This window comes from Malania oleifera, chromosome 4, assembly GCF_029873635.1.
Source record: "Malania oleifera isolate guangnan ecotype guangnan chromosome 4, ASM2987363v1, whole genome shotgun sequence".
Classification (NCBI taxonomy): Eukaryota; Viridiplantae; Streptophyta; class Magnoliopsida; order Santalales; family Ximeniaceae; genus Malania; species Malania oleifera.
The window spans coordinates 112,298,480-112,318,271 of NC_080420.1; the positions used below are offsets into that span (position 1 = coordinate 112,298,480).

The 19,792-nt window shown below is 35.5% G+C and overlaps 1 protein-coding gene across 1 annotated transcript; it reads left to right on the top strand.

The window, feature by feature from the left end:
- The first annotated feature begins 16,851 nt into the window (after nucleotides 1-16,851).
- On the top strand, nucleotides 16,852-19,233 carry LOC131154566 (transcription factor bHLH96-like). The gene is made up of 3 exons (XM_058107407.1): nucleotides 16,852-17,522; nucleotides 17,652-18,050; nucleotides 18,731-19,233. The coding sequence occupies exons 1-3, from the start codon at nucleotides 17,061-17,063 to the stop codon at nucleotides 18,824-18,826; spliced, it is 957 nt and encodes a 318-aa protein (XP_057963390.1). The 5' UTR covers nucleotides 16,852-17,060; the 3' UTR covers nucleotides 18,827-19,233.
- Nucleotides 19,234-19,792: the final 559 nt, after the last annotated feature.

Below are 19,792 nucleotides of genomic sequence, written 5' to 3' on the forward strand. Positions count from 1 at the left end.
GCACATGTTTGGTCGCCCGGAGCTTATTTGAATTAAAATGCTCTGTAGCTCGAGTTGGTAAAATGTCTTTTTCAAAGGGTTCAGGTGCCCAAGGGAGATAGGGTCAAAATAGGTTCAGTCGCCCGAAGCCTGGTCAAACTGTTGACTTCTCAACAGTTCGGGCGCCCAGGGAGTTTTAAACTCCAGGGTTTCAGTCGCCTGACCTCTCACAATATTTGCATGTTTAGTCCATTTTCACTTCAACTAATTCCCCTGATATTATAAGTGATTATGGGGACTATTTTGTGCATTTGTGTAAGGACCTAAGGTCTTTCTAGGGTCTATAAGGACACCGAAAAAATTTGGCATCGATCGACCTACCCTAATGACATTCGGTACCCTATGGTCAGTCTATGGCCATGTTAAGCTTACAAAACCTACATGCATGACATGTAGATATTATTACAAACCATATCCCTAGTTACTATTACAGACCCATAATATATTAAAACAATTAATGAATATGTCTGGGTCTTCATGCTTTACTTCATGTGCCATCAATTGGTTTGCTAATATAAACATGCACACAAACTAAATAGACATTAAATACTAGAGTATTTGTCATAATAAAAATAGGGAATGACCCATAGGGTTAACATACTCTATATATATGCCTAGTTCACTATAAATGACAGCTCTTCCATTTTTTTCGTCCAATACGTTAAGAAAAATCCCAGTCCATGGCAAGACATATAGATCTTTCCTTCATATTTGAAAGAGGTTCCTTCTATTCAGAAAAGTGAGAAAATATCTTCATGACCTGATTCATTCAAGAAGCTAAAAATGAGTAATGCTTCTATGAAGCCTTTGCACATTAATACTACAAAGTATGTCTTAAAAAAACTGAAAAAATCTTCCACAAATGATGAATGTGGGACTTCCTTAGGGGAAAAGCTATATAATATGATGTGTAAAGGCTCTGGTCCCATTAAACCTAGGACATGCTCTTCTCATTGTATTTTATCTTCAACTCATCTAGATTCTCATTTGTTGTGTCAAGTTTTGCATACTGAACAATATCAACAACTCTTTTTATCTATCCACTGCTACAAAGATAGCCTCTTAGCGTACTGGCCCAACTGAATTGTAATCATCTTCATGAGGAACCCACCCATATATGCATAGACATTTGAACAAAGAACGTTGTTTCTCTTTCATGCATCCCATTCCTTTTTACTGTACGTGATGAACAGCTTCAAAAGATCTCTTAAACTCTATTGCATTTAAAAAAATTAGTCCAATGATTGCAGAACTTTACCACACCTACCCTGGTCTGTACACGGTCCAAAATGTATGAACTTGAAAAGGTTTAAATTTAGAGAATCTTTTCAACCAATATTCACTATCAATGACAACTCTTCCATTTTTTTTTTTATTTTTTTTTTTTTTGTCCACTCTTATGTTAAGAGCAATCCCAGTCCATGGCTAGACATATAGATTTTTCCTTTAGATTTGAAAGAGGTTGCTTCTATTAGGAAAAGTAAGAAAAGATCTTCAGGACCTGATTCATTCAAGAAGCTAAAAATGAGTAATGCTTCCATGAAGATTTTGCACAATATTACAAAATATGTCTCGAAGAAACTAGAAAAATCTTTCGCAGATGATGAAAGTAAGACTTTCTTTGGGGAAAAGTTATATAATATATTATGAGTGTGTAGTATTTGTTTGCCTTGCTAGCCAGCAGCTTTGGTCTCAAGGCACTGCTTTGGAAAGTAGAATGATTTTATGGGATGACACCCATATTTTGGAATATGTTTGGATACCTAACAAAATCCTTGGTTTGAATCATGTATCGCCTGTCTCTTAAATTGCTCATTTAAAATATACATGATTTTGGGTAGCATTGGTTTTTTTGTGCATGCATCTTGGCCACTTAGGTGACCTAGAACACTAATGGGGCTGGCATGTTTGTCTGGCACGACGAGATCATTTCTTAGCCATCTCAGTCTCTATGGGAAGACCTAACCTTTATGTTTGGATTATCTGTAAACTAAACTACTTCTTTTAATTATTAGTGACGGTTCCATAAACTGTTACTAATGCAATACTATTAGTGACGATTTTTCTAAATCGTCACTAATATTGTTAAATAAACTTTTTTTATATTTTTAAAATAAAAATACTATTAGTGAAAGTTTAAAAGATTCGTTGCTAATAATAGGCTATTAGTAACGGTTGGCATAAACCGTCACTAATATAGTTGACTTTTCCCAGTCAACAAATGCATTATTAGTAACGGTTTCATGAACCATCACTAATACCAGCCTATTAATAACAGTTTCCATAAATCGTCACTAATAACAAACTATTAGTGACAGTTTTTCTAAACTGTCACTAATATAGTTAAATAAATAATTTTTATATTTTTAAATTAAAAAAACTTTTAGTGACGGTTTAGAAAATTTGTCGCTAATAATAAGATATTAATAACGGTTATGATAAACTATCACTAATATTGTTGACTTTTTCTCATTCAACAAAAGTATTATTAGTGATGATTCTATAAATCGTTACTAATACAAGACTATTACTAACGGCTTGGAGGAACCATTACTAATAATGTATTATTAGTGACGGTTTTTAGGAACCGTCACTAATATTGTTGACTTTTTCACAATCAACATGCATTATTAGTAATGACTTATGAAACTGTTACTAATATAATACTATTAGTGATGGTTTAATAATTGTCACTAATAAGTGGCTTTTAGTGACACTTTGAATTCATCACTAATACCTCAAAAAACATCGCTAATATTTTCCCAAGATAGTTTCCATGTGAAAAGTGGTTTCCCACGATGGTTTGAGCAAGAAAATAGCGTTTTAGTAATGAAAGTATTAGTGACAGTTTTAAAATCGTCACTAATAGTACCGAATTAGTGACGGCTGTGAAAACCATCACTAATACTTACACTAGTACTGATGGTTTCTGAAAATCGTCACTAATAAGGCACTTTTAGTGATGAAATTAAAATCGTCACTAATACTTTCGTCACTGAAAACCAATTTTTTGTAGTGCCCTAAGCCCTCCAATTTGTGACAACTCCAGGTGTATACCCTCTGAGTATGAGCCACAACTCAAAAAAGGATGTAGCCAAAAATATGAAGAACTAATTGTGTTTTGGACAACAAAAGGATTATATTGTTACTTTGGAGTGAAGAATATGGATGCTACTTATTTACATGTCGTGCAAAAACAAAAATTGATAATATCTTACAGAAGAACACATCAAATGTGACATTGATGATTGGTAGTCAAGACCAAGTATTAAAATGACCATGTACATCGTTTAGGGAAATATTTGATATTTTTAGAAAGTATAATGAAGCATTTATAATGTATCTTTGGTGTTACATCAAGAAAATTTTTAAAGTTCTTCGTTGCCATCAAGGCATCAAAATAGGTCAGACAAAGATTGATTGCATCTAGAAGATTTCATATCAAGAAATTTATGTATAATTCTATATTTTGAACCTAGCTAGGTAGTATCAAGCTTTTAATTACTTTATGAAGAAGGATATGCTCATTAAATGGGACAATGAAAGTGAAAACACCTTCACAAGCATTAAAGAAACACATTGTTGAATCTATGAGTATGATCCCATTTTGATTATGACAAAACCAATGTTTCTCACTTGTGCACTGAGCTTCTTGAACAGGTTTATCCTTAGCATGCACTGATGGTAGAAACTCAAGGAGGTCATACGGACTGCAAAGATCATGCTTTATATACATGACATCTGAAGAAGCGAAAGAATAAAGACCTATTTGCTATTGTATTTGCATTCAAACTGCATCACATACATGATAGGATTATATGCTCAAGATTGTAGAATGACCTTAGGGATCACCCTTCGGTCGACCGACATCGAATTTTTGGGACTAAGTAAAAAGACCTTAGATTGACCTTAGGTTCCCATACTTTGTGCACAAAACCCCACTATAATTCATATGTCATCATGGGTGAAATAAAATCAAGTAATGGACCATAGGGTAAAAATCATAAGGACTTCGGGCGACCGAACCTAGCAAGTCAAATTGCCTCGGTCGACCGAATCGTGGACAGGTCAAAAATTTGACCAGGATTCGGGCAACCAAACTCAAATGACTTGAGTGTCCACAGTCGACCGAACTTGTACCTTGTACTTTTCTATCGTCCCCAGGCGCTTGAACATATAATTCATTTTTCTCTCTGGCGACCTATAACGACCTGCTTATCTTGTCATATAATAAAACATATTTAATAATAAAGTCAACCCGAACTCGTGGATAACGGGGACACATCTGACATTCACAGTGAAAACCTAAACAGTAGTAAATATAAATCGACATTCATACAACCATAAAATACAAATACCAGAGTCAACTACATTCTCAAATATCTGTGTTTATATGCAATCCCCAAAAATACAAAATACATATATACATATCTAGGAACCCATAACGCAAATCTCTTATTCTTAGATCAAAACTTACCCTCCTAGCGAGGTAATAACGTACTATATCAATGGCGGCCTCGATCAGCCGGTCTTTCTAGGTTTCCTAAAAATTATTTAACGTTGGAAGTGAGACACCTCTCAGTAAGAGAAAATAAACTAAATACAGTTGTGTGGTAATATGAATATTTAGAGTTATAATACATATACAGTACATTTCATATGCTGGAAAACATTCATGATAGCATACTGAATAATCATATACTTTCATAATTTCTAATAATTTATACTGATCATGAAATGTCTAATATAACTGATAATACAGTAATTTACCGAAGATGTATAGCTAGTTGATGTCATGTATTACCCCCCATGACGGGTTGTGCAGCCCAAAGGCGGGACCCGACAATGGCTGGCCGACCACTACTGAGTCAAAAATGTCTATAAGTATGATGGGCCCGCCACACCCTGGTCCGAACTGTAATGACCCGAAGAATAATGGTATTTAAATAATAAATAGGGAGGGAAATGAAAACAGAAATAAAAGGAGGCAGCAGACTTCATCGACAAATACAGTGGATTCGTCAACGAGGATAACAAAGGGTCTCGTCGACGAGGGTATGTTTCGTCAACGAGAAGATACCAAGAGGATATTTCGGGTGACTCTGAATTTCATCGAAGAAGGAGTGAGCTCGTCGATGAATTTCCTATTAACCTCGTCAATGAGGTGATGTGGCTGTCGACGAAGCTACTAGTATAAATTGTGTGAAATTCGGGTTTAAACGCAAAAAATTGGGAAATATCTCTCTCTCTCTCTCTCTCTCTCTCTCTCTCTCTCTCTCTCTCTCTCTCTCTCTCTCTCTCTCTCTCTCTCTCTTTCTCCTCTCTTAGATTTTGGCTCCGTTGTTCGTCGAATCAACGATCTGAGGCCACCACGACGCTCTTGGGGAAAATCTCTCCAAATCTGCCGGAGCGGATCGTTGGTGGAAGTGAGTTGAAATTCATCCCTGAGTTGAGGTAAGGTTTTTTATGTCAAATTTAGTCTTTCCACAGTTGAAGGAAATGATGTACTTGAATAAATACTGACGTTTAGTTCTAGGAGTTATTATTTTCAGGGTACTGCTCAGGGTTTTCTACGGGTGTAAAACCAGTATTATAAAGGGGCTTTTCAGTTGCAAGGTAAGGAGATAAATTAAAGCAGTTATTTTCCATTGAAATTAATATTATTTAATAGTAGAATAATTTTTAGAAAGCATGTGATTATATATAAGTATAATTGAGAAAATTTAAGTTTGGGAAAATACTGCAATTGTATAGGAAATGTGATTTCAGAGCAGAATATATGGTTTCATTCAATTCGTGTGGCATGAATATTATTTTATATATATTATACCATGTTAAGTTAGATTTACAAAATAAAACATGTTTACCAATATTTTCAGGAATAACATGATAACCCAGTAAATTATGATTTCATAATATATGATAGGGTCAGCGCAAGGCCGCAATTACTCATGTTATTTGGCACAAAACCTCATTTATTTATGTTTTTGGTGCGAGGCCGTAATTATTATGTTAATGTAGGATTCAGAAATTGCTATTATTTTATTTACGATAAACAGTATATGTTTATGTACTATATGTTATCAGAAGTTCAGTTCAGTTTCAGGAGCACGGTACCGTAGCTTATAGATCAGATATCTATGTTCAAATTGGTGCTAACCATCCCACAAGAGGGTGGGAGATGGATAGTCTATGTGACTTTCAGTATAGAATTGTAGACGTCCACCTGATAGTCCGAACCAGGGTGTGGCGGGTCCATCGTACTTACAGACATTTTTGACTCGCCAGTGGTCGGCCAGCCATTGTCGAGTCCCGCCTTCGGATTGCATAACTCGTCATGGGGGGTAATACATGACATCAGCTAGCTATACATCCTGGGTAGTTTTCAGTATTATAGATTATATCAGATAATACATGATTAGTATGAATTCCTGGAAGTATGAAATTATATGTTTATCTAACCATATTACGATTTATGTTTTATGGTATATGAAATGTACGATATATGTATTACAACATTAAATATTCATGTTGCCACACAGCTGATTTTAATTTATCTACCCTTACTGAGAGGTGTCTTACCCTAAGTTTAAATTATTTTAGGAAACCTGGAGAGACCGGCGGGTTAGGGCCGCCACTGAGTGAGTTGAGCTTCCCTACTAGAAGGGTAAGTTTTGATCTAAGATTAGGAGATTTTTGTTGTAAGATCCTAGGTTTATTTTGATGTTTTGGAGATTATATATAGGTACAGTATCTTTGGGAATATAGTAAACTCTGGTATAATGTAATTTATGGTTGATGAATGTGATTTACATTTACTACTACCTAGGTTCCGTTGTGTACGACAGGTGTCCCCGCTTCCCACGGGTTCGGGTTGACTATTTTATTTATTATATTCTATTATATGATTAAGATAAGTAGGACGCTACACAGACTTCCAGGTGGATGTGTACAACTCTACACTGAAAGTCACATCGACTATCCATCTCCTACCCCCAGCATAAGTCTGAACATAATAATCTGATCTGTATAGCAACGGTACCGTGCTTCTGCAACTGAACTGAACTAACATCCGGGTTATGATAACGTATAATACATGATAATATACTTGTCTAACATAAATAGATTGATAGCATTTTCTAAAGTAACATACATACAAATGGCCTTATTCCAGTTTCTATCATATCTGCGGCCTTACACCGAACATTCATAAATACAGCCTTGCGCCGAAATCATACATATAACACAGCCTTGCATTGGCTATCAATCACGGCCTTGCACCGAATATTTCATACATATCATTCTGAATTAAATAATTCATTTATCGTGTATTTCAAAAAAACCATAATGTACTGCATTATTTCATAATCTCTAAAAACATGTTTTATTCGTAAAATTGTCATAACATAACACTTTTCATATAAAATAATATTCATGTCACACGATGCTAAATAAACCATACATTCCATTCTAAAATCATATTTTTTGACATTTCATACTAATATATATACATTTCAACATAATAGCAGTATTTTCCCAAATATGCATTTTTACCAATCTTCTCATATATATTTACATGCTTCCTAAAAATATATTTGTTGATAAATAATAATATAATTTGCATAGAAAATAACTTCTTTAGTTTATTCCCTTACCTGATTCCTGAGAAGAAACCCCCTAAAATACACCCGTCCTGCACCCGTAGGGTTCCCCAATCAATACCCTGAAAACGACAACTCCCATAACTAAACTTCAGTATATTTCCATGAATAACATTTCCTATAACTATGGGAAGATCAAATTTTGCATAAAAAGTCTTACCATAACCCAGGGATGAATTCCAACTCTGCCCCACCAACGATCCGCTCCAGGCAAACTTGAAGAGAACTTCCCCAAGAGCATCGTGGTGGCCTCAGATCGCCGATCCGGCGAACGTCGGAGCCGAAATCAAAGAGAGATGAGAGAAAAAGAGTAGAGAGGAGAGAGAGAGAGAAAAAAAAAATTTCTGACTTTCTGCGTAAAATTTGAGGTTTTGGGCTATTTATATTATGAGCTTCATAGACAAACCACATCACCTCGTCGACAAGGTCAAGAGGAAATTCGTCGACGAGCTCTCTCCTTCGTCAACGAAATTCAGAGTTGTCCAAAACAACCTCTCGGTATTTTCTCGTCGATGAAGCACACCTTCGTCAATGAGCTTATACTGCCACGTCGTCGACGAACACGAAGCGTTCATCGACGAAATCCGCTACTGGCCCCCTTTTTACCGTTTTTATTTTCCTCTCTCTTTATTATTAAATACCATTATTCTTCGAGTCATTACACGACCGAACTGGGAAATTCGGTAAGATGAACTATGGCTCAGACAACCGAACCTCGGATAGAATGGAAATCGCATTTGGTCAACAAACAAAACTTAAATTCAGGCACCTGAACTTCAAAAATCACTTTTTCTGTTATGTCTGTTCGGGCGACCGAACCAAGGGACAGGCGCCCGAAACTCTTGGATTGTTTTAATTTTTACTATAGTTAATTAGGGAAAATCAGGGTTAATTTCTTAAACTCATTTAAAATATTTTTAATAATTCCTTGTGTCCATAACGGCTATAATTTTGGCCTTCTCTATATATATGGGTTTATTTGCAAAATTAAGAGAGATTAGCATACTTGATTAGCCAAAACTCCTCTGTTTTTCAAAGATCATATCTTTCACATACTAAGCCCATACACTCACTCTTTGCTATTCTTTTGAGAAATCCAACTTCCTAAGAGTGTTATTGAGTGATTCAAAGTACTTAAACTCTCCTTGTTGTTGATTGCTTCATTATTTTTCATAGATAGTTTTTGCTAGGATTTTTCCCTGATTTAATCAATAGATCTTTGTGTGGGAAAATCCTTGTAACTAGTGAGTATTTGCATCTTGGTTGCAAGACTCATCAAGCTTGTGTATTTTTTACTTGCATAAATATTTTTCACAAGTTTACATTTTTCAAATATCTCTTGAACTATTATTTTGAGAAAAATCTTATTTGAGATATTTTGAATATTCTTATTGAAACACTTTGAAATTTGTGGTGATTGATTTACTTTGATTATTTGTTTCAAAGTTTTCTTGGAAATACACTCTAGAATTTGACTATATATTCACATTAGATTGAGTATTTAGCACACATTATTAAGCACTGAACATATTTACTATCATCTGTGCTTGCATTATTATATGGACTATATTGTGGTACATATCTGCTTGTTGAGAAGCATATTTCTATGTACATAAAATTTATATTGAATATTTATTGTATTCCAGGTGTAGGCCTGAAGAGAGAGACTAACTCTGTTGAATAGTCCCGGATTGGCTTAGACCCGATTAGGAAAGCTAAATGCACTATCCTAGTAAGGTATAGTTGTAGGTTAAGGTCAGCCCTGTTAATTGACCTGGTTGTATTAGGTGTCGTTCCACCCGTGAAGTAAGCTTATAGTGAAATCTTGGTGCTGGTGAGCCAAGGCGGGAGCGTAGGCACTTTGGCCGAACCTCGATAACATATCGTGTGTGCAATTTACATTTTCCCAATTTATTTACCGCACATGTATGTTTTATTGTAAATGATTGGATTTATAATTGCATGGACAGACCCTAGGTTGCATAATACTGTGGTTAGACTAGTTGACCTAAGAAAGAATTTTTAAATATCCAATTCAACCCCCCCCCCCCTCTTGGGATTCAACAAAGCTAACACACATGCTTAATCCACCGATTTTGGGTGCTCCTATCCTTATGAAGTTAATACTGTTGTACATCACTACACCAAATAAAACTATAAGGCATTGCTTGCAAAAGAAAATGAAGAAAGAAAGAAAAGAACCATGTACTACTTAAGTAGGACTCTTATGGGAGTTGAGTTGAATTACTTACTATTGAACGGATTTGTTAGCTCTCTTCTTTTCCATTGATAAGCTAAAGCATTATGTGCAAGATGAACTATTTTGCACATCAAAATTTGTTTACTATCCCATCATCAAGATGAACATGATTTTCTATTTTGAAATATAATTTTTCGAATTTATGTGCTAAAAAATTTAAAGGGGGGGGGGGGGAGTAGATGGCTCCATTATTTGTGGTGTCAATGCTCTCTTAACTATCTAGCATATGAGAGGGCTACCTATTTTTCCTTTCCTAGAGAGAGGAATAGTATCGTTCATTATGCAAGGAAACCTCTCTAATTGTCCCAGTAGGAGTCAAAATCAACAGTAACAAGTTCAATAGTTTATTCAGATAAGCAAATATCTAAAAATAAACTAAAACAAGTAAAGAATACTTAAACAAAAATAACAACAAATATTATCCAAAACCTTCCAATTTCGTTTTTTGATTTTTTAGAACTTTTCTAGTTTTGGGATTTTTTTCAATTTTAGAAATTGAGAAATTTTTGACTTTTTCTTAATATTTTTGTCACACCCCGAACTCACGGTAGGGTCTCAGGTGTGATTTAGTATCCTAACATGTCTCAGTATCATTTAAAATCATACATGATACTATACTAGATAAGGGTCCGACCCCGTGGGGTACACGAAAACCCTATACACATTCACATACATATCCATACACATCATATACGCAGCAAAAATGTCCTTTCTATACATACATCATACCATACCAAAGTCTATACATAACCATAATATACGTTCCCAAAATACAGCACATACTCCGAATGTCTTCAAAACCCAACAATGACAACCCAGTTACAAAACCCGCACTCACATAAATACTAAATGCAGCTAACAAACAACCACACTCCCAAACACTAGGATGCTAGTTTCGGCTACTCGAAGGATCTGAAAAACATTTGTATATTCGAGGTGAGACACCTCTCAGTAAGGAAGAAAGGAGGTTATATCAATGTGTGGCATACAGGTGTTATTTTGACATAAAACATAACACAATACAGTTCCAATATTTTCACAATCCAGTTCCAATACATACGATACCAAACATATGGTCAGTGTCGTCACACTCAAGCACCCGATACCCTACAATAACCGAAACCTCACAGTATTATCGTTGCTAGTACGGTGTCCACTAACACCCATTGGTGACCAGCTAGAACAAACAAACAATATTTCACACCCTCGGATATAGATCCGGACACTCTCGCCCCTGGTATTTAGTCGAGACATGGCGTTTTCCCACGGTAATTAGCTAAGACGTGGCAAATTTTCACAAAACCTAGAACAATTTTGAAACTCATATTCCTATACCCATCAACGTACGGTAATTAGCTGCCCCTAACTGTTTTACAAAACCTCGAACATTTTACATACAATAGTTTATTCCACACTTATTTGAGTATACAACAAATCATATAGTTTTCAATTCGAGAAATACAATTTAATACAAATACAGATACGATCATCGCATTACTACAGTTTTATATAACATAAGATTTTCCAACCGAAATAGAGATGATACCCGAAACCCCAAATTTTCCCCAAAACTGTAACTCGAAAATCCCACAATTTAACTAGATAGATTTTCCCAAATTAGTAACCAAAACATACATACGATCGTAAACTACAGGTTTACCCATCCCAATTTCAAAAATAACTGATATAAACAGAAACCCCTTACCTTTTCCTGAATACCAAAATACGAACTCTACGTCTCCAAAACTACGAACCGAGTTCCCAAAACCTAAACATCTAAGAACTATACTTCACTATAATTCTTACTACTACATATATACCGAAACAAAACTAAAATCAAACCCTTACCTTGGTTTTAGATCAAAACCCAAAAATCCCCAAAACGACTTTTCGATCCGCTAAAAATGTAGAGATTCCTCCCCTGATCCACGCAGTAACGTTGGATCGTTGAATCATGCGACGAACAGCAAAGAATCAAAGAGAGAATGAGAGATCCTACTGGTTCTAGAGAAAAAGAGGGAGAGTTTTAGCTTTCTTAGCAACTAAGCAATGAAGGAGGATATTTATAGCCCTTTTGACCCGGCCAACCTCGTCGACGAAACGGCGCCTTCGTAGACGAACCATCCACACATTTCGTCAACGATCCGGCTAATTAGACGATGAACCTTATTCCAATATTTTACAACAAGTTCGGTATCTCTTTGTCGATGAGACTCTGAATTTTGGCGACGAAGAGTATGAAGGCTTTCGTCGATGAGAACAATGGCTTCGTCAACGAAAACTGCAAAATTTACATTTTTACCCTTTTGTCATTTATTCAATCTACATATGTCGAGTAGGGTTCTTACAATTTTGGGGTGTGCATATGTGTTTTGTGGATTACCTCAATGCCCATACTCAAACATACTACTAAAAGAAACTCATTTGAGAGTAATGTCAAACATAAGAGAAACTTTTTTTCATTTGATAGTAGTGCCAAACATAAGAGAAACTTTCTTTCTTCTCATGTAGGGCAAGATTAGGTGAAATTTAATTTGAAGTACCCACACGTAAGAAATACTAATAAAGTGTTTACTTTATGCATTAAATCTTTGGTGTCTTGTTTTTTTCAAAATGGTCATATTGGATTATACTTTGCATCTTTTTATTTCATTGAAAATTAATTTTTGATCTTCGCAATCACAATGTAACTCCATATTATTAAAAAGAAAAAAAAAGCATTGGTTGATTGAAAAAAGAAAAAAAACTAAAGCTAATTAAAAAGCATATATATATATATATATTGTTAATCAACTATAAGACCACTAACTACTAACTATAAATTTATCTTGTGCTGATCATAGTTTTCCTCAATAGAAATTCATAGCTCCAACATGAAGAGGACCACCTGATGAATAATTACATTGAAAGATCTTTCAACACTTTTATTTACTCATTTATGATCACTTTATTTTTATTTTTTTTATTTTTTAGTTAAAGGAGAGCGCCATCTCTAATTATTTATTGATATACCCTCACTTTTGGCAAAAAAATACTGTAATTACAAGACAAGCATTGGAAAATTAAAGATCAAAAACATTAAAGGTCTTCCAAAAATAACACCAACAACCAATTAAAACAGGACTACAAATCCAAACATAGCTACATCAGAGAACTGCTACCATGTAAAACACCTTCCGATCAATTGTCAATTTTTTTTTTATGACTTCATTGCATTTCAAGACTTGTCGATCTATCATCTTAGCTTACCGACCTAGTCATCTCGTACGTAGAAACTATTCTTGTAACATTAATATTATATTATATCATATTTTATATGTGTAGAGCTAATAAAAGTTTTGATATTTGCAACGTATGCATGAACCTTTTGAAACTCCAAGGCTAGCTAGTTTAGCTGCTTTTTATAATCATTGTCACCCTCATGATTGTAGCTTTTTTTAATTATTGGTGTTTATAGTTTATAATGCACCTTCATCTAAGCAGATACGATAGAAGCTATAACCCTTTTCCCTAGTGTAGAGATATATAAAAGCTATAGATAGGATCTCCTAGGGGTGGTGCATTTGGTTTGACTCCCCCCATTAATTTACGTGACAGCCAAAAAGGGCTAATGTTATTTTTCTTGAAACCTGCATTAGCCAGCAACCTAGGATCCATTTTAGAATATTAATAATCTTCCATTGCACAAACAAAAAAAATAAAAAAACTTAATACCCCCCATTAATCTTGGTTATTGCATTGGTGGCACATGCATAAGGCCACACATGCTTAAGGTTTACTGATTGATTAATGGATTAATTATAGTTAATTAATAAAGTAATTTGGAATGGTCATGCCCTGACCTAAACATGATTTGCTTGCCAATCAAATTGATTTGGGTGTTGAAAACAAGGACAAGATATACCCAACCTAGCTTATAATTTCTTACGATGGTTAGAGGTTGAAAAATTAGCTTCATATTGTTCCAATTCACATGGCCTCTTAAACTAACTGAGTGTGAAAAATTAATAGTTTGATTAGTTCAGTAACACTTTCTGGCGAGTAAATTAATTACATCATATGATTGTGACGTTTCACTAAACTTTACTTTCAATTTTAGCTTTGTTTATATCTAAACAAAAACTTGAATATGAAAATTTAAGGAGTTAATTATTTTTAATTGAAATTTTAGGGAATGAATACAATTCAATAAAACTCTAGGTATTTATTTATGGTTTAATTTTCCCTTCAAAAATTTAATGAAAAGTTCATATACTATTTTACATTTATCTACGGGAGGTACATTATACTAAATGTGAAATGCCTATTTTTTTGACTCCTTGGGGGTGGCGGCCGCCTTTTCTAATTTTTCAAAAATATTTATAGCATATACACCATAGGCATTTCAATATTTTTTTTCATTAATACTATTGTTTTTCCTCCAATTTTCCCCTTAGAATCCATTGACAACCCTATTGAAATTAAGCTATAAAGTGGAGTAGCCCATTTCTATTCCAAGCCTCTTTCTATTTCATTCCAAGTTTTGAACCAAAACTTAACTGTAACTAAATTATTTGGATATGAATATCATTCTATGTCTTTCATTATCTTTTACGAAATTATATAGTAATAAATTTTCCTGAAAATAGAGGTTCAAGATATATTATACTTTTTTTCCTATTACACTCCTTTACAACCGTAAAAAATATGATATGCTTTTAACGCTTCCTATGAATTCATTAGCATTGAGGTTAATGAGAGCATGTATTTGAGTACTTGCATTCTTGAATTCATGCACCTCTATTTATTAATTATCTAGTTAGAAATTTAATTTGGTTCTTGGAATTGAAAAGATAAGGGTCTATTTGCATGTTCTTAGGTGTTTATATACTTCATATAGTATGTCGACTGAGGCATGATACAAAGCCAAATCAATTGAATGCATGGAACTAGCAAGCGGATCGCTTGTAGAACTCATTCCATTGAAGGTTCAACGTGAAATATAGTTTTGTATTAACATAATTAGATAATATATCAAGTACTTCAGTACGTGGTTCAAAATTTTATAAGTCTACTAACAATTACAAGTAAATTTTACCTCTATTATCATCATTATTGTGCTAATTTTGATATTTTCATTGTCAAAAATTACAAATTAACCAATCCACATATTTAGTATCTCTATAGTATATTTAATTAGAAAGAAATCATATTATTACAACAATACTAAAAAATACATTCTAAGTTAATATATAAATTATTTTATGCTATCAAATCAGTGTAAAGTGCATTTTAGAGAGGAGGCTCATAATGCCAAAGAAGGAAAGTGTGGTTTGATTCCTGCCACAAGGGAATTTTTGTATAGGAAGACCATGCCAAGGATGTATGTACAAGCTTGATCAGAAGGGTTTGGAATATAAAGAGTGAACTTAAGAGGGATGCAACAAGTCTCCCCAAAGGCTTGAAGATCCTTGGGGATCAAGGAATGTGCAAACTTTAATGCAATTGAATGCTAGGAAAATCTACTCCTCAAAGAGGCTCTAACCTCTGAAATATGAATGTTCTATAGATTGAACTACAAGATGGGCAATTGATATTGGAAAATTAAACCCTAGAACTACCTATTTGACAACTCCAACCCACCCCCCCATTTGGTATTCACTGAATCACTGCTATTAGCATACTTAATTAGTGGAAGAGCTAGCCTTATGCTCAACTTCTTTGTTCACAATAAAGAAGCTGAGAGAGAAGATGGCAAGCCATGGAAGCAAGAACATTCCTAGGGATGATAGAAATCGAAAGGGAAGAGCTAGCTGAAGGATAAGTGAGGGAAAAGAAAGGAATTAATTAAAGATGGTGCATGCCTATTGTTAGAGGAAAAGAGTTTGTTCAAGAAAGATAAAAAGTTATATCGAAGAAAGTCAAAGAAGAATAGAGTTGTCAAAAATCTTCAATTTTTTGATGGATCTCCAGAGCAAGACATAATAGACATAATGATTCTTGGTCCATAAGGGGACGACTTAATTTGGTTGTCCCATAAAAACATTTTTCTTGGAGTGCTTGTATGAACAAGTAACCTCCTCCATTTAGCACAACCAACCCCAACGACACAGACCACATGTGCTCAATATTCTTGAAATACAAAAAAGCATGGTAATTGCAAATGATGGTCTAATTGAAGTGGTGCATCTTGTCTTTACAAATTTCAATTTTTTAGAAACCAAGACATACGACCAATGGACGAAATGAAAAACTTAGTACTCTAATCACCCTTTTTTTTTTTTTTTTAAATACTCACTGAATGCGGCCAATATGCTGCCATATCAGTTGTGATAAATGTGGTTGTGACTAGTGACAACCAAGATACCAACAAAAGATTAATTGCAAGATTGCATGATTTAGGTCATCGAGAAGTCAATAAATAACTTATAATCAACATTATTTTTCGTACAATGAATGGAAGCAATAGTTTCAAAACACAAAAATTCCATTGCACCTAGATATGCACTAGAGATTCTATTATAATCCTCTTGCATTATACTTTTCCTTTCCCATCCAAATTTTTAAACCTAGGCACACCACCATTAAAGCATCAGTTTGGCACCGAATTTTGTTTTGCAAGTCAATTCCTAGGGAATTAGAAAGAATTTCTTAGTCATTGACGAGGACTTAGACAATTTTTTGTATCAATGCCAATGCATCCCAAATTTCTTAGCTAATAAATAAATATATTGAAAATATATTATAAGCGAAACTATAGTTGGAGTTAATAGTTATTAGTACCCTTGATGATGGGATGGCGAGTACATGGGTTTTGGTAATCGCGAGAGTAGGGGCAACATATTCAACACAATATCATGATATCCCCTTATTTTCCTCTTGGAATAAGTTTAATACTATTTCACGTGCATTAAGCTGTAGATTTCTTTCATCGAACATTTTTTTTTTACCAAAAAAAAAAAGGCCTTTAAGAAGCTTGAAGACCTAAATGAGCTCAGCCAGCTACCTACTTGCTCTGCTTTTCCTTCATGTGGACTGTGCAGTTCAGATACATATAGAGCCACCCTCTGATCCCATCACCCTCTTGCCAGACCAAGAAAGTGAGAGAAAATAAGAGAAAGATGGCACTAGAAGCTGTGGTGTTCCAGCAAGATCACTTCGGGTACAGCGGTAGAGACCTCTGCAATATGGGAAATTGGGGCTGTGAATTTTCCGGGACGACGACGTTTGGGACGACGGAGGAAGAGAAGGGCGGCAGCCCTGCTGATTCCTTTGAGAATTTTCTCGACGCCCAAACAGGGAGCAACTGGAGTTCTTCTCATTTTACTCACGAGTTGCACCACTTCAACTCGTCCCCAGAAGCCAATGGCCTGAGTCCCGGAGAGGCACTTCCGCCGCTGGACGCCCCTCCGACCACCGCCTTGGGCCGCCCCAAGCGGCGGCGATTGAAGAGCCGGAAAAACAAAGAAGACATCGAGAACCAGAGAATGACGCACATTGCTGTCGAGCGCAACCGGCGAAAACAGATGAACGAGTATCTCTCGGTCCTCCGATCCTTAATGCCCGACTCTTACGTTCAACGGGTAAGTGCCCCTCTCTCTCTAAAAAAAATTAAAATTAAAATTAAAACTTAAAATAAAAAAATAAAATAAGATTTGAGCGTCGGACGTTAAAACGTTTAACGTAAGATTTGCCTTTGGGATTTTGAGCAGGGTGACCAGGCGTCTATAATAGGCGGCGCCATTAATTTTGTGAAGGAGCTGGAGCAGCGGCTGCAGTTTCTGGGAACCCAGAAGGAGGAGAATTCTGAAGGAGGAGAAACGACGCCGTTGCCTTTCTCCGAGTTTTTCGCTTTCCCGCAGTACTCGACGACGTCGAATAATGGAGGCGGCGAGGGCTCCTCCGCTGCGGCGGCGGCGGCGGCGGCTACCGGTGTGGCGGATGTGGAAGTGACGATGGTGGAGAGCCATGCGAACCTGAAGATAAGGTCGAGGCGACGGCCGAAGCAACTGCTGAAAGTGGTGTCTGGACTGCAAACCCTTCGCCTCACTATTCTTCACCTCAATGTCTCCACTGTTCATCAGTTCGTCCTCTACTCCCTCAGTGTTAAGGTCAGTCAATGTTTCTTCTCTCTAAAAAAAAAAAAAAGGGGGATATTTGTTATTTAATTAGCATGAACTAGCATTAAGAATGGAATAGAATTTTTTTTGTATTAAGGATCATTTCACTACTATAATATTCATTTATCAAGAAAATAGAAATATAAAAAGTGAGTGTTTGGTTTCTAAGAATATATGGAATAGACCTTTCTTGTATTTCTATGTATTTGTCAAACAATTTTTCGTTCTAGGTTCATTTCATTAGAGCCTACCAAATAAGCCACTACATGAGCCTTTAATAAGAGTCGTTGACCAAGAAGTTGTGAGTTTGATTTCAAATTTCTATTTAAGTGAATATTCATCTCAAGGTCGTCCAAATAGTTTCATGTCCCCAAATATATCCGGTCAATTTATGGCCGAATTCTTCTATTGTATGTATAAATATATTTGATTGGATGAAGCGGAGATAATTTTTAATTTGCAATTTTTAATGGGTAATTAATAAATTTATAATTATTAAGAAATTACTCTCAGCTCCACCATTATATTATCTTCGTAAAGATATTAATAGATTTGGGGCTTGGAACAAACATGTAGTGAATGTGAATGCACAAAACATAAATAATTAAGTAAATTAATAGACAAAACCCACAAAAGATGGAATTAACATTTGTTTTTGATTTTAAATGCAGGTAGAAGATGACTGCAGGCTCACATCAGTGGATGAAATTGCCAGTGCCGTGCATCAGCTGCTAGGTAGGATTCAAGAAGAGGCCACCTTGAGTTGATAGCTAGCTAGTCCTCATCATCCCTTGTAATGGGCAACCTCCTCCTCCTTCTTCTTCTTCTTCCATTTTTCAATTTACACCTCCACCTCCATTGTGTTCCTTAATTTCAAGTGGGTATTATTTTCCTTTAATTTACTTTTGGGCCATCTTTGTACCTCAATTGCTGATCATCACTGCAACCACTGTTTTTTTTCTCCGCCCAAATTGATGAGCATAGTTTATAGGTACCTTTTTGGTCAGGGTTTAGGGGCTGTTTGGTGGAAAGTTTCATTCAAAGGGGGGCTATGGCTGTGGTATAATGTGTAAGCCAAACACATGTAAGCTTGTCATTTCAACCCCCCATACATGATATTTGTCTGTCTGCAGGCTATCATTCCAATAATGGGGAGTTTCTTTTCTTTTGGGCAGAGGTATGTGTGATGGTGCCTGTTTGGTTTAATGAGCTCACACCACCAACCATTAACCAACCTTACCAAAATGAAAATATAGGTATGTTCCCAAGTGGGTCATTCTTGGGTGTGTCATTCTGATCAGACTCTCCCAAATTTGGGCCATGGAGAATTTGATCACCTCTTCTTTGAAACCCTATCTGAGAAATTAATCCAAGAAGAATATGTAATGCATTTAGAAAATTGTTACTCCATCTATGATGAGTGCATGCATGTAGAATTATACACCAATAATTAGCATTCTGTGAGCTTTGCTTTTGTTTTTTTCCATTAAATTTTTAAACGCAAAGTTCTCACATCACATCAAAGGTTGGGAGAAGGCAAGATATATACAATCTTACTTTATATATTTTCATAATAGTAGTGGACTCCGAGTCTCCTCAACACCCAACTAACCCATCGTGTGACAAGCCTTCCCTTAAATTTCCCTACCTCAACCGAGCAAAGGGACATAATTCGAACCCGTGATCAACAGTAAACATATTATTCCTGCAACCAATGGAATGTACCACCAGCC